Consider the following 15,285-nt stretch of genomic DNA (forward strand, 5'->3'; position numbering starts at 1 on the left):
ACTTTATAACCTACACTAAATCTTCACTATAACACAACTAGCAAACAAAACTTGGAAAAATATGTTTGTTTTAAAGTAAAATTAAAAATATTGTTTATATATGCTAAAAACATGTTTTAATACCATCTTAATGTTTGCATGAGTCTGACTCAATAATAATCCAGTTTTTCTGCTGTTGTTGCTTAGTTGGGTTTACAGTCTGGTTAGTCATGTGACTGCAGCAGTTTATATTGTTTAATGATTCATTTATTTACTGGGCATGAATTACTCAGACGAAACACCCGAACACACCAAACAATCCTTTTTTTTTTTTGCTATTCATAATTAATATTAAATACAGTTTCGTATTTATGTTTTATTTTTATGTTTATAATTTTATGAATGATATGCATGTGACTTAATTTATACAATTATGCGTAAAACATTTATTATTTTTAATTATATTAATTTCGCAGCAATTTTACAATAAAAATAAAACACAAATGCTAATTTTCGTTTACTTAGTTATTTATTGTTTGCATATTTAACCTATATAAAAGTAAATGCTTGATGCATTAAAACCTCTTGAAATTCTGAGTAATAATTGTGTGATGTTTTTACTGCATGTTTGGGTTTCGTTCGGCATAAATATGGTATCACACACTCAGACACACTGACCATCGCAGCTTCCAGAGAACTGTGGAAGAATGTTTCACACAAACAAGACTCGACAGGCGCTTGAGAAGTGCCAGTGAGCGCAGTAAACACACACATGACCTCTTATCTGATGCCTGTCATAAATCACCATCAAACAAACTCCCTTCTGTTTCATGCACTTTAGTCACACTCAGCAGCTTCTCTTTAGGGGTCACTTCATGATAGTTTTACCTGAAAGAAAAACCTGACAGTAGAAAACAAGCATTTAATGCAGCTTTAGCTCAGCTTGCAGCAATGCTGTGAATGAAACGTGCACTTTAAAGCATTTAAGTGACAGCATCATGAAGCATCATGCATTGAATTCAGCTGTCAGGCATAGAGGCAGATTGAGGCCGCGGGCGAAGCCGCCAGTGACTTCAATGGCGTTTCCAGCTTTCTTTCGGGCTCGGCTTATCGAAAAACATTCTTGACCTGAATAATTTCTGTGTCGGTAATCTAAGCCATGACAAAAGAGATTTTAGCAGTGTACGAGTCACGGTCAAACTGACAAAAGCACCTGATGTTTACCGTGCGCATAGTTGAAAACTGAAAGTACAACAGAGTACACCTGAAACACGCCTGAAGTATGTTATGCGATACACAAATGAATTCTTTTAACATTTGTCACTTTTGTTGAGACCTCATAATAACACGGCGGTAAAAGGATTCCGGAGTGAAACTGCTCTATTTAGTAATTGGTAATCAAGTCATCTTGGGTTGGATTCTAGTGTATAGGATAAATTCAGTTCAAGGCCATCAGATTAACCATCTCAGATGACCTTAATTCCAGGGTAGTTTAAAGTGTTTTCGAGCTCATAAACTCTTTTCCGACTGTTTTCCGCAGCTCTCACAGGTATTGAATGATGAGCGTGAGATTATCCAGTTCAAAGACTGTTTACTGCTTATGATGGTTCTCAGTTTCTGTCTTGTTCAGCTGCGCCTATTTGCATGTGGATCCTAAATTCAAATGCAGTGCGTGTGTATTTGAATGCCGGACCTCTAAAAAACAGTCGCTTTGTGCTCTAAATGCAAAACTAAACCTGCTGTGAAAAATGCAGTCAAGTTCAAGCAAAGGTCAAACTGCATCGTTTGGAAATTCTAGGTCTGAAAAATCAAACAGCAGCACACAAATGGGCATTTAAAGAACTTAAACTAAACCTAATTGTATCTGCATTCATATTTAAATGTGTAAAAGTAATGTTATTTTGAGAACTTAAGGAGAACTGACTTTATACATCCCAAAAAAAACAAAAAAACAAAATACCATCCAAGACTTCAAGCATGATGGAGAAACGTGTTGGAATTCATTTTTTAAAAAACAGCTGAATCATTCTGTTGATTTGCCGTGAAATTTGACCTGCATTTTTAACCTGTTTATGCATCCGAGATGCGTAAAAATAGCATTCATCCTGCATTCTGCTGCATGTTTGTTTTGAACTTTGCACGAAAGAGTCACGTTTCAACACATCTGTGATCTCTGATAAGAAGACTTGAGCAAATTGAGCAATTATAAAGTAAATGTTGAAATAAGGTTCGGTGGAACATTGTTCAGGAGGGTGAGGCACAAATGCAAGATGAAAGACTTTTAATCAGAAATTTTATTTTTTAGAAAATACGTATACAAAAAATAGCAAATAAATGCCATACATAATAGTTATAACATCTGAGAGGCAAACCTCATACACATTATCCAGTGACTTGACAAATCACAGAAAAATTGAGAAATTGATATATCTGATTTGTACTCGATTGACAAGTATTACAAAGAATATATAGTTTATATGTACATTTATATACAGTAGAACAAATATCAATCAGCACAGCAGATATGAACGTTACAGACACGTCATACCACCGACGTGTTCTTCCGTTAATCTGCTCTGACAAATGGTTTGACAAATATACCTACACACGAAACTTCATTTCCCAATACCAAAGAGCCTTAACAAAGCTTTACATTCTCTAACAGTTCAACCATTGTGTAGAACAAGTGTTTACATAGAGTCTTTAAGTGATGTAGCAATACTATCTGATCCAGGCCACGCCCGCGTGCCGCTCGAACCAGACATGCACAACTTTTACTGGTTCATAAAACCTACTTTAGCCAAAACTCTGGCTTACAGTTTCTGTGAAACCTTTTCCCTCTGGGAAGACCGTGTTTCTAAAGAGAGGATCTTCAGAGCACCCTAAAGTTCCTCATTTGCAGGAGTACAAAGTCTCTAGGTTTGACTGACAGGTCCACTTCAATATCCGGTCTCCTGCCCCCAGAGCTGAGCAACAGCTTCGGACTTCAAGAACTTGAAGACGCCATCCCTGCGGTCCTCCCATTTCATCAGACCTTGGTTCTTCTCCGGGTGGATCAGGATGTCCCGGATAAACTCCCACAGGTGGGTTCCTCTTGGAGCTGCAATGGAGCAGTAGAGTCTAGTTTAGTACGGATTATCGTTACTTGATCTTGAGCATTAGGTACCTCTTCAACTAGAGTTCTGTGTACTCACCGTGTTTGCTTTTTTTGGACTGAATGAAATGGTCAAATCCCTCACTTTGGCACTTTGGGGGTCGTCCTCTGCCTCTCTTTTTGGGCTCTCCGGACTCTTGTTTCACAAAGTTCTCTGTGGAAAAGAATGCAGTCAAACGTTAGATGGGTCTATTTGGGTACTCCCTACTTTATTATTCCATTTAAACCTGCTGCTTGAGGGCCACCACCTTGCAGAGTTAGGTTTCAACCTGCCTGTAACTGCCAAGTAAAGACCTTGATTAGCTGGTTCAGGTGTGTTTGACTAAGGTTGAAACTAGCTTCTGCAGGTAGGTAACCCTCTAGGATCAGAATCGGAGGAACTTACTAGTGCTGGTGGAGTAAGGCATCTCTGAGTATTCTGGGTCGGAGTCGCTGCTGTTGGACTCGGGTGAGCTTGGGTTCAGGAAGCTACCTGTAGAGGACATACCAAAGAAAAGAGCGTTCAGACTTCAGGAGAACTTTGGGATGCTTGACCTTAATGGATTAGTAGAGTTCTGTGGCGACACGCACCAGTGTGGGAACTCTGAAAGCTCTCAGTTAGAGAGTCATAGCCGTGGTCACTCTCTGGAGTCAGCTGGTTGGTGTACTCATCAAAGTAGCTGTAGTTGTTCTCTGAATTGTCTGCGCAAAGAGAATTCCAAATGTTATTTCAAGTACCGATAGTTGGACATTGCTTTCAATGGTTTATGTTGAAAAGTTGCAAAGTGGAATTTGCTTCTAACCTGATGGGATTGAGGGCTGGATCACCACCGTTTCCAGAAGTGGACCGAGGCTCGGTCCATGCATGTAGGAAAACGAGTTCTGCAGTATGTTGTCCAGTAAGTCTAATTCGGATTCACTCAGACATGTCTCAGACAGGTCAGTAGCTGTAGACACAAACAAATCAAGTGTGTTAATGCATTCAAGTACAGAAACTTCAAAGGCTTCTTCAAACAAGTTCCGTCTTTGTTGCTCACCATATCTGGCCTTTTGGGTCTCCAGGCTGTGGTGAAGCCGTTCACCAAGCATCGATCCGAACATGCTCATCAAAGTTTCTTTTGACATTGTGCACAGTGTGATCCCGTCCATGTCGCAGTAGTTCATATTCAGCAGACTGGCATCGAACCTGCTGTCCTCCACGTGAAAGCCGATCCACTCCAGAACGTTCTGCCTGGTCCACATCTGTGGGTTCACCAGGTCCCAGGGGCCTGCCGGAGAACAGGTTCAAAGTATGTTTAGCCTCATTCACACCTGAGATCACCCAAACTACCCCCCAGGTGTAGATGCCCCTAACAATAGAAGAATACCCGCTCAGGTTTACTGTCTCCAGGGCCTGAGCTACTGTTGTGTGTTTAACTATCTGTTGTGTTGACACCCCGTAGGTTTTGATCACAGTGTCAACAATGACTGCTTTGCCCGAAAGACCATAAAGAAAGCATTCCTTCCCGTCTACTGCAGGCCAAGTTAAACATTGCCTCGGTTAATGATTTTAAGAGTCAGAAACTGAGGTCAGACTTCAGGGATATGAGATTATCGTTGTGTCTGGGCTCTCGGTTGGGTGATGGGAACCATCCCAAGCAGGCAAAAGCCATACAGATATCAAGAGCTACCGCTAATTTATTCTTAAGTAAGCGGTATGATGATGAAGGCTTACCCATTGTGCTGTTGTTACTGCTGAAGGTCATCTCTGAGAGTCTGCCCATCGGCGCTGTCATGCTCAACAAGTTGGGCTGCGGTTCAGATGGGTACAGGTTGGCATTTGCGTTGTTGAGAATAAGACTAAGTTCGCTTGACGCCATGAGAATTCTGCAAGATAAGAAACCACATCAATTGAACTTCATCCAAAACTGCAAATCAGAAGTATGTTCTTATTTAAAAAAAAAAAAAAAACTTGCTTGGAAGGTAATGATTTAAAAGGCAAATTATTTACCAGTTGTGGTGGATAAAGGCAGCTTGGTTTCTATATAAAATCCCAGTGCAAGTGTTAGTTAGGTAATAATCCAGTCAGTAAGGTTTTGTCTTCAGCAGTTTGAGGTTCACTGTTCAGAATCTCAGAAGGCTTGCTTATGCACCTGCTGCTGCTGATGAATTTATAGGGCAAGAACGGGCAAAGAGGGGGCGTGGCCAGGTGAGATGCATGAGGGGGCGTGGCCAGGTGAGCATATTCTCCTGGGAGGGGGAATTCCAGCGAATATCTCTCTCTTTCTCGCTCACTCGGCCGCTCTCCCCTTTTGTTTTTTTTCCTGAGAATAGCTTTTCAGACCTTGAAACATTAACTTGAAACATGACAAGGCAGCTAACATACATTCAGAGATAAACGCGAGCAAATACTATGTCACCTGTGCTCTTTTTTCATGACAACACACACACATTAACCCATTCTCTCAACTATTCCCGGAGGGATGAAGTCATTTCTGCCAATATTTAACGTTGACGCAAATGTGTGTGTGTGTGTAACTTTATAACAGGTTTCGGTTTGCTGCAGGACTGACTGGTGTTTCTCTGTGTGTGTGTGTTTTGGGTCTTCATACATGGCTGAGTGCTTTTGTACTAGATGTAGGTGATGGTAAACTCCATTCTGTTGTTGTGGATGAAGCTTATAATGACAGCAAATGATGTAAGCATTTCAACCTCAAGTCTGAAGCGATTCATATGAGCAGAATTTGTGTTTGCATTCTTTTTGTGTACCATTGTAAAGTAAATACCACCATATATGAACGGAAGTCATTAATTACCATGCATTTCCGTTTCTATTTTTACGCACTTTGCTAGCCCACGGTACTAAAATAGCAGTTAATCATGTGATCCAAATTTAGATGTTTGCATGTTATTCTCTTCACATTTTTCCTCCTCTCATAACTGCAGCTCTTTTTCCGTTTCTTGTTGACGCCACGCTGATGATTGATGAAGGAAAGACGTCTTGGAATGCAAATGAACAGGTTCTGGTGAAGATAAATTATTCTTGAGACTGCAAGACTTTCCAAATGCGGAGGCATCTGTCACCCCATCACCCACCTGTCGCTCTCTCTACCTGTCTTGCATCATGTCGATTAAACACTCAATAGAGAAGAAAGTGCGAACCCATCCATCAGTCATGAGTGTATGTAGGATTGTCTGTAAGATCATAAATAAATACAATCACCTGCGTGGGAGAGAGAGAACAACAACATTGGATCAGTATTATAAAGGTCATATTTTAAAAGGTCAAACCTAACACACGTTTTTAACAGCATTTCGCAAAGGTATTCATCTCCTGAGGTCATGATGAGCTATACTTTTGATTATAAAGAACTAAATCGGATGAAATCTCTTTACGTCACTACTTGCCATTAAATAAATGATTCATAATTAAAGCTCAAAGTCAGTCTGGAGCCATTATGACTAACTTCATATATATTAGAAAATTTCACATAGAAATTTCCAAATGTTGTCGGTAATGGGTTGGACAGGGTTCGGTTTGGGTTGTAATCATAATTAGCTTAAATTAAAACAATAGAAGTCAATGGGAAGTCCCAGTCGTGATGGCAAACACTAGTCCGTGTGTGTTTCTCTCGGCTTGGGGTCTGTTATATATTCACCACATCAAGTAAAGCATGAAGGTCAGTGTGACGGCGAGGAATTCCTTCTGTCGACTTCCCAAAGTTATTAACTGCTCCAGACTCCATTAATAGGCTAGTTAATGAAGTTAATGAGAGCTGCACACAGTCTGACTCCATTAGTGGGAAACTCCTGCCACCATGCGGAGAGATCCGGGTACTGCAACTACATCAAATTGCTGGACACAAAGTAGGCTACCATACACTGTCATCTTTTTTGGACGTGTTCCTTGCTATTTTTACACTTGCAAAAAGTACCAGGAAGTATCAATGGTTTGTTTTATTAGCATTATCATAATATTCTTGGAATTACCCTGCAATGCCATGTAAATACCATGGTAAATGTATTTGGGTATCATGGTAAAGAACATTTTGGGGGAAAAAATACACTTTACAGTTTACATTCACTTGATTCTTAACACTGTGTTGTTAGCTGAATGATCCACAGCTGTGTTTATTTGTTTAGTGATAGTTGTTCATGAGTCCCTTTCCTGTTGAAAAAAACAGCATATGCTGGTTAGGTATGTTTTGACGCTGGGATGCTGGTTTAAGCTGGTCCTTTGCTGGTTTATGCTGGCAAAGGACCAGCATAAACCAGCAAAAGGACCAGCAAAGGACCAGCTTAAACCAGCATCCCAGCGTCAAAATATACATAACCAGCATATGCTGGTTTTTTCAACAGGGTTGTTTGTCCTGAACAGTTAAACTTCCTGCTGCTCTTCAGAAAAACCCTTCAGCTCCCACAAATTCTTTGGTTTTCCAGCATTTTTGTGTATTTGAACCCTTTCCAAAAATGACTGTATGATTTTGAGATTCATCTTTTCACACTGAGGACAACTGAGGGACTCATATGCAACTATTACAGAAGGTTCAAACGCTCGCTGATGCTCCAGAAGGAGAAACCATGCATTAAGAGCCGGGGGGTGAAAACTTTTGAACCGAATGGAGATGGGTACGTTTCCCAATCCCCACCCCCGCTTTCGCTAACTTGCGGCTATAATATCTGTAACCATAGCGACACCGCGATAATAAACCGCGTATTAAGCACATAATTTACATTTATAAGCTGTTTCGGGTGTTCTTGCTGCTTTTATCCACTCACACGTCACATTGTTTACATTAATGTAAAGCTTCACAGTGTAACGGTTTGTCTTAAAGAAGCAGCTTTAAAGAAAACCAAACAAAACGTGAAGCCTTTAAGTGAATAAGATAAACCTGAACTCTAATCTCATCTGTCCTCAACTTAAACACTACCCGAGCGTGTCTGTTTGTACAGTGACACAATGCCAATGTTTACTAACATTTTTCATCACCTCAGGAGAGAATGAACACGAATGACTGACAGAAGTTTATCAGGCGAAGCGCGTTATGGGGAAAAAAATCTAAATGATTTCTTCTTCCTCACTAATATATCTAAAAATCCTTAAAACGAGACAGATGCGGCCTACTTGAGAATCTCCACAGCGCACGATGTTACGATCTGGTAGATTTACGATACTGTCAATAAAAACGAGTCTTAGTATCTTTGTGGCTTCTCAAGTAAATGTTTCAATGACTTTTTAAAAAATATTTTACTGGAAAATAAGACTAAACTGTCTCGTTACGAACGACTTTAGACTTTTTCAAAAATATATTTTAAATTTGCTGTAAACAGTGAAGCTCAATGAAACACATATTTGAAATTGAAAATATATTTAGTTTCAACCTTCATATACCAAATATATTTCAAAATATATTTCAGTCTTACAGTGGCCTACATTTAGACTAAATGCAAATGTGGATGGAATATAGCCTACTAGAGATCAATACATGATGTAAATTTTCTTTTTCATATATTGGTTAAAAAAATCCTAATTTCCTTCCTTTTTTTAAATTGAAATGTGTTATATATTGACGCATGTTACTAGTTTTTCCTTTAAACGTCAACAATTGTGAATGCATTTTCTTCGAACTGAAATATCTGGATGGCAAAATGTGTTTTTTTCACCATATAAGCATATCTATACTTATTTTCCATGTGTTAAAGTAATAGTGTGAACTCTTAAAAATCACAAATATAAGTCTGGGAATGATGTAGGGATGAAAACTCAGCTCTGGAAGTTCACGAGGTGCATCATGGGAGGCTTTTCAGACGAGGCCTTTGCCTTTGCTTCAACTGAAACATTTTTTGACATGAGAAAGAAGCGTCTAAATGTTTGCCTTGCAGTGCATGTAGATATATGTCCTGTGTAAGATCTGTCGTCTCTGTGGCCGGGAGGTCTTTTAATAGAACAGGCCGACAGCTGCACACACACACACACACACACACACACTCCAGTGCTGTTATAAATACTGAGGTGTGTGTGTGTGTGTTCAGTTCTAGAGATGGCCGACAGAAAGAGCAGCAGCAGCGGAGGCGCCAGCTCTCGTCTGACCGTCAGGAGGAAAGAGAGAGCAGAAAATGAGGCCAAGAAAGAGGAGAAACCTCCTAAAGAAGGAGAGAAAGCCGAGGTGAACGGGACAAGTGTGCCGGCGGAGAACGGAGAGGCCGCCACCGGAGACGGAGCCACGGCGAACGGAGAGAACGCAGAGAAACCGGAGCCCATGGAGCTGCCGCCGTTTGAGATCATCACCGGGTGAGTCAGAAAAATCCTCTCATCATTTACAGTACTTTCCAAACCTGGCCGGCTTTCCTTCTTCTGCGGAACACGAGAGATGTATGACCTTCAGACCTTCTGATTACTTGTGCATCATAAATCATAAAACAGCTTTGTTTGAGGAACAGACCCAACTCATAAGTCATACTTCTGCACACAAACATAATAAATCACGTGGGATCATTGACAACTTCTAGGGGAATATATTAATCATTAAAAACAAAAACAAATCATGAGATTTAAGGGAATGAAACCATAATTGAGAGTCTGTTCCACACACGAAGCTTAATCAACAGTCTTCAAAGTAAATGTTCTTCATTGGCATCAGTGGTTCCACTAAGAACCTTTAACATCCAACCTGTCCATTGGACAAAAGGTTCTTTATAGTGGAAAAAGTGCTTTTTTTGTTTATGTTAAGAAAAAAAGTGGTTCTTTTAAGAACTGTTCAGGTTCTTTGGGGAACCAAAAATGGTTTGGTTAAACTTTATTTTAAGGTGTCCTTGTTACAGTGCAATTATACTGTACTTACTATATGGTTAGGGTTAGCATGTAATTATGCATAATCAATTGTTGTTATAATAGGACACCGTAAAATAAAGTGTTGGTTCAATGGCTCTTCTATGGCATTGTTTATAGAGTGAGAAACGTTCCACGGAAGAGAGAAAGTCATACGGGTTTGTAATGATACGAGGGTGTGTAAATGATGACGGATGTTTAATTTTCAAGGAAATTAAGCCTGATAAGAATCTTCTGGAGAAATGCAGACTTCTGAAAGTGTGTTTTCACAGTGATTCCATGGAAGAACAGCTTTTGGTTGCCCAAAGAACCATTAAACGAACCATTTAAGCTCAATTTCCCACTATAAAGAACCTTTTTTGCAATGGAAAGTTCCATAGATGTTCTTTATGGAACCATTTTAGCTCAATTTCCCACTATAAAGAACCTTTTTTGCAATGGAAAGTTCCATGGATGTTCTTTATGGAACCATTTTAGCTCAATTTCCCACTATAAAGAACCTTTTTTGCAATGGATGTTCTTTATGGAACCATTTAAGCTCAATTTCCCACTATAAAGAACCTTTTGTGCAATGGAAAGCTCCATGGATGTTCTTCATGGAAGCACTGATGCCAAAAACCTTTATTTTTAAGAGCGTAAATCGTGTTTCTCCATGGGTGCATCTGTGAATCTATTGGGGAATGTGTGAACTGAACGCAGATAAATCCAACCCATCCCCCACCAAGGTCAGTCCTGACAGGCCGTGATGTGTCTCGCTGTGTGTCGTCTAAAGAACACGCTCTTAAAATAACATCAGAACATCCATATGCTGCTTTAAAGAACCTGAAACATCAAGAACGTTGTCAGTGTCCAGAGGAACCAACTCGAGAACTCTAAACGGTCAGAAATGGTTCTTGAGAAGAAGACGACTCCTGACTGACCCTAAAGTACCTTTTTGAGGAAGTCAATCAGATTGGAGCTGGAATTACATCTCATTTAGGTGTCGGTTTCCTCTTAGATGCTTCTCCTAAAACTCCCAAACAGAAATAAAACTGCCCAGTCATCATCCAGTAAGAGTCTAGAGCTATGAAATGAAAGCGGAGCCGCTTGATGAGAAATGTTTGAGTTCTTACTGAGATCTCTGACTTATGATTGATTGATATTGTTTGACATCTGACGTTTATGAATGCAAACGTGCTTGATAACCCATCGCTGATGAGTTTGATTCTGTCGACACATTAAAGCTGTGAATTGTTGTGGATCATCTCGTAGCAGGTGCTTGTTGAATCAGGTTCATCTGGCAGCAAACACACACAATGCCTCCAAACCGTGGGTTCTGTATATGGGTCAGAGTCCAAGAATAAAGTTCTGCCCCCGCCAAGGGTATTTATAACCCCAACAGCCCTTCCAATCTGTCAGCCGGTGAAGGAGCTGTTAAAAACAACCACAGAAACCCCCTCAGAGGTCAAAGACTCGGGCTGGCTATTGAGACAAATTCCACGATTCAATTAGTATGTGATTCGCTTCAATTTGATTCAGTATATTGATTCATTTGGTTATATAGGTAATCAGGTGCGGTGCATGCCAATCTCCCTCAACTAATGCTGTAAACTATACAATAAAAAGCCTGTTGGTTGGTACATTACTATATTAAACTGATTCATAAACAAACATTTAAAATTGCACATAATAAAAATGTATTATATGTTAAAAATGTATTTAATGTTATAATTATGTTTTTAATCCAGTTTGTTGTTGAAATGTAAACATTTAAACAGTGGATGCCATAACTTCTCTTCATAACGGATTTATTAAAACATACAGTAAATATTGAAAAACAGATCGTGGCTAATTTAGTAAGTAAATATATGTATATAGTGCATATATTTATCAAAATGCATCTCTCTAGAGTTATTTTTCAAGCTGACTATCGAGTTTTTGGACACTGAATTTACTTCCTGAGGTAAATGTGATATTACGTGACATTGTTTACAAGTTGTTTTATTTCTGCGGTTGACATGATTCATTTCGGTACCTTCTGATGTTCATTCATGTTTATTTCGTCCTGCATTAAAGTGGTAGAGATTATTGTTTACTCGCGCTGCCGCTCGAACTGCAGCATTTGTTTCGTAATTAAAGTGACAGAATTTGAACGTTAAGACTTTGCTTCTTACCAAACGTAATAAAGCAAGAGGATTATTGCGATTTATTGGGTGGGCAGCGCACTACAAATAATCGTTCATTAAGTAATGTGATCGCTCTTTCTTGTGTGGGTAATCAAGCGAGCTGCAGAGTTTTGAACATATTGTAGTCGTTTGATATTATTAGCTGACAGGCCATAAAGAAGTGAATTACAGTAATCTAGTTGAGATGTGACGAAGGCATGTGTAACAGTTTCAGCATCCTTCCTACTGAGAGAGGATCGAATACGCGAGATATTACGCAGGTGGAAAAAAGCTGTCTTTACTACTTTACCAATGTGATCATTGAATGAAAGAGTGGAATCAATGAGAACACCAAGATTGCGAACTTTAGTGGAGGGCATAATCAGATCACCATCCAGATCCATCAGTTGACCAGAGAGCTTAGATACTACAGCTTACAGTGGACGTTAAACCTGTAGCGTTTAATTATTTGTCCAATTCGTAGCATATAAATGGTAAAGAGGAGAGGGCCCAAAACAGAACCTTGAGGTACACCAGAACTGATGGATTTGGTAGACGATTCGTGTTTCTGGTATATAACAAATTGTTGCCTCCCGGTCAAATAGGTGGAAAACCATTCAAGGGCTGTGTCAGTAATTCCAAATGCTGAAAGCCGTGAGAGGGTTGTGTGCTGTTAAGAAAGCCTGTAACTGGGAGGCAACAACTTTTACTAATATCTTAGAGAGAAAAGATAAGTTCGAAATAGCTACTTAGGAAGAACGTTCGAGACCATGCTTTTTAAGAAGTGGAGTGACAGCAGCAATCTTAAGCTTTGATGGTACAGTTCCAGATGACATTGACGTATTAATGAAGGATTTATCAGAGTTAAATTTAAGGTAATTTGCCTCAAGCCAAAGCTTGAGTTCCTTGATGCGATTTGTTAATGCAGGCGGAGGAAACACTGAGGTGGAAGGTGCGCTAAAATAAATTTGAATGTCATCTGCGTAACAGTGGACGTTAAACCTGTAGCGTTTAATTATTTGTCCAATTCGTAGCATATAAATGGTAAAGAGGAGAGGGCCCAAAACAGAACCTTGAGGTACACCAGAACTGATGGATTTGGTAGACGATTCGTGTTTCTGGTATATAACAAATTGTTGCCTCCCGGTCTCATCAACCTCTGTGGGGACAACAGAGTCAAAACTAGAGAAGCTATGAGCATGGCGTAATGAGAGAAGTTCAGTAGTGGGAACAGAGGTGTAGAGTGTTAATAAAAGTCAGCACTGACAGCACGTTTCTAAATGTTTCTTTGTGCGCACAGCATGATATCCAAACACCGGACACTGAAAGCAGCGCATTAATATAGAATGGTGATTAAACTGACTTGGAATTAAACTATTATGTATATTATATACAGTGTTGGGGAGTAACTAGTTACATGTAACGGAATTACGTAAATTTAATTACAAAATAAATGTAACAGGAATCTGTTACAGCTACTGAGAAAAAAATGTGTAATTAAGTTACAGTTACTTATGAAAATGTTAACGATTACAAAGCGGGTTACATCTGAATATTTTCAAACACATACAGATTTGATTTCTTTCCCAAATTGCACGGACTGCTCTAAAATATGAGACACCAATATTTTAGGAGTTTAGGACACAGAATAGTTTTAATACATTTATTGTTTTATTTCCTGTTTGGATTGTGTATTTGTGTCCCTGCAGCACAAAAGCAGTGTTAAGTCGCTGGGGTATATTTGTAGCAATAGCCAACAATACATTGTATGGGTCAAAATTATACATTTCTCTTTTATGCCAAAAATCATTAGGATATTAAGTAAAGATCATGTTCCATGAAGATATTTTGTAAATTTCTTACCGTAAATATATCAAAACTTAATTTTTGATTAGTAATATGCATTGCTAAGAACTTCATTTGAACAACTTTAAAGATGATTTTCTCAATATTTTGATTTATCTGCACCCTCAGATTCTAGATTTTCAAATATTGTCCTCGGCCATATAATATAAATTATATGAATAGAACTATAAACATGTAAATATTTTCAAAATATATACTGTATGTGGGAGTCTTTATATATACAAAATAAAGATACACAGTACACACACATATATTGTGTAAACAAAAACTTTTATTTTGGATCGCGATTAATCATTTGACAGCACTAATATATATATATATATATTCAAGACAAGGTTACGACTTTGATATTGGGTTAATCAAAATTGAGAAATCAATAGTTTTAATCCAGTCGTACCACAGACTCTGGACTGCTGGGAAATATTACAGGTAGAACTCCTCCTAAATACTTTTATGCATTTTTCAAGAGTGAAAATACCTTGTAATGCGAGGAGGCTCCAGCAGAGGGCGCCATGCAGGTCTTGAATTCACCTCCTCATGTGTCCACAGGGATCGCATGGACCCGTTTTTCTACAAGTTCCAGTTCAAGAACGTGGAGTACTCCTCCGGCCGGAACAAAACCTTCTTGTGTTACATGGTGGACCAGGGGCCCGGCTCCGGAGGGCTCCTCAGGGGCTTCATCGAGGACGAGCACGCGAGCGGCCACGCCGAGGAGGCCTTCTTCCAGCAGGTCCTGCCCAACTACGACCCCGCCCTCAAATACACCATCACCTGGTACATGTCGTCCAGCCCGTGCGCCGCCTGCGCCGCGAAGCTGGCCGAGATCCTGAAGGCCAGGAAGAGCCTCCATCTGTCCATCTACTCCGCGCGGCTCTTCGAGTGGGAGGAGCCTGAGATCCAGGCGGGGCTAAAGGCGCTGGCGGCCGCCGGCTGCAAACTGCGTGTGATGAAGCCGATGGATTTCACCTACACCTGGAACACGTTCGTGGAGAACGACGAGCAGACGTTCACGCTTTGGGAGGACTGCCAGGAGAACTACGAGTACTACCAAGACAAACTGGCCGACATCCTGCAGTGATGTAAGAGACGATCTTTAACGAACACTTACACGAACAAACACAACTATTGACATTGAAACAAGGATATTATAGTCCACTAACGCTAAAACTATTTAAAAAAAATTCTGTTACTTAAAAGGAAAGTTCACCCAAAAATGAAAACTCTGTCATTAATTACTCGCCCTCATGTCGTTCCAAACCCGTAAGACCTTCGTTCATCTTCGGAACACAAGTTAAGATATTTCTGATGAAATCCGAGAGCACTCATAGAGAGCAAAGGGGCTAAAAAAAACGAAG

General features: G+C 39.7%; 2 protein-coding genes across 2 annotated transcripts in view; one reads left to right on the plus strand and one right to left on the minus strand.

Moving 5' to 3' along the window:
- Positions 1 to 2,918: 2,918 nt before the first annotated feature.
- LOC107723034 (ETS-related transcription factor Elf-3-like) lies at positions 2,919 to 5,221 on the minus strand. The gene is made up of 8 exons (XM_016531537.1): positions 5,103 to 5,221; positions 4,827 to 4,978; positions 4,150 to 4,380; positions 3,916 to 4,059; positions 3,704 to 3,814; positions 3,519 to 3,605; positions 3,174 to 3,287; positions 2,919 to 3,079 (listed from the first exon to the last, which is right to left on the minus strand). The coding sequence occupies exons 2-8, from the start codon at positions 4,969 to 4,971 to the stop codon at positions 2,919 to 2,921; spliced, it is 993 nt and encodes a 330-aa protein (XP_016387023.1). The 5' UTR covers positions 4,972 to 4,978; positions 5,103 to 5,221.
- Positions 5,222 to 9,116: 3,895 nt separating this feature from the next.
- The window catches only part of LOC107723096 (C->U-editing enzyme APOBEC-2-like), a 7,917-nt gene continuing 1,748 nt past the window's right edge, over positions 9,117 to 15,285 (plus strand). The window contains exons 1-2 of the mRNA XM_016531616.1: positions 9,117 to 9,383; positions 14,480 to 15,009. Of these exons, the coding sequence (XP_016387102.1) occupies positions 9,133 to 9,383; positions 14,480 to 15,008 (780 nt within the window). The 5' untranslated portion in view covers positions 9,117 to 9,132 and the 3' untranslated portion in view covers position 15,009. The remainder of the gene's footprint in view (positions 9,384 to 14,479; positions 15,010 to 15,285) is intronic.

The sequence above is a fragment of the Sinocyclocheilus rhinocerous genome, unplaced genomic scaffold (genome assembly GCF_001515625.1).
Source record: "Sinocyclocheilus rhinocerous isolate Xijiao unplaced genomic scaffold, SAMN03320098_v1.1 scaffold223, whole genome shotgun sequence".
Taxonomy (NCBI): domain Eukaryota; kingdom Metazoa; phylum Chordata; class Actinopteri; order Cypriniformes; family Cyprinidae; genus Sinocyclocheilus; species Sinocyclocheilus rhinocerous.

Coding starts and splice junctions, on each gene's coding strand:
- LOC107723034 (XM_016531537.1), bottom strand. CDS start 4,971: ATGGCGTCAAGCGAACTTAGTCTTATTCTCAACAACGCAAATGCCAAC. Junction 3,606..3,703: donor CTTTCAGAGTTCCCACACTG/GTGCGTGTCGCC, acceptor TGTCCTCTACAG/GTAGCTTCCTGAACCCAAGC. Junction 3,288..3,518: donor GCCTTACTCCACCAGCACTA/GTAAGTTCCTCC, acceptor TCTTTTCCACAG/AGAACTTTGTGAAACAAGAG.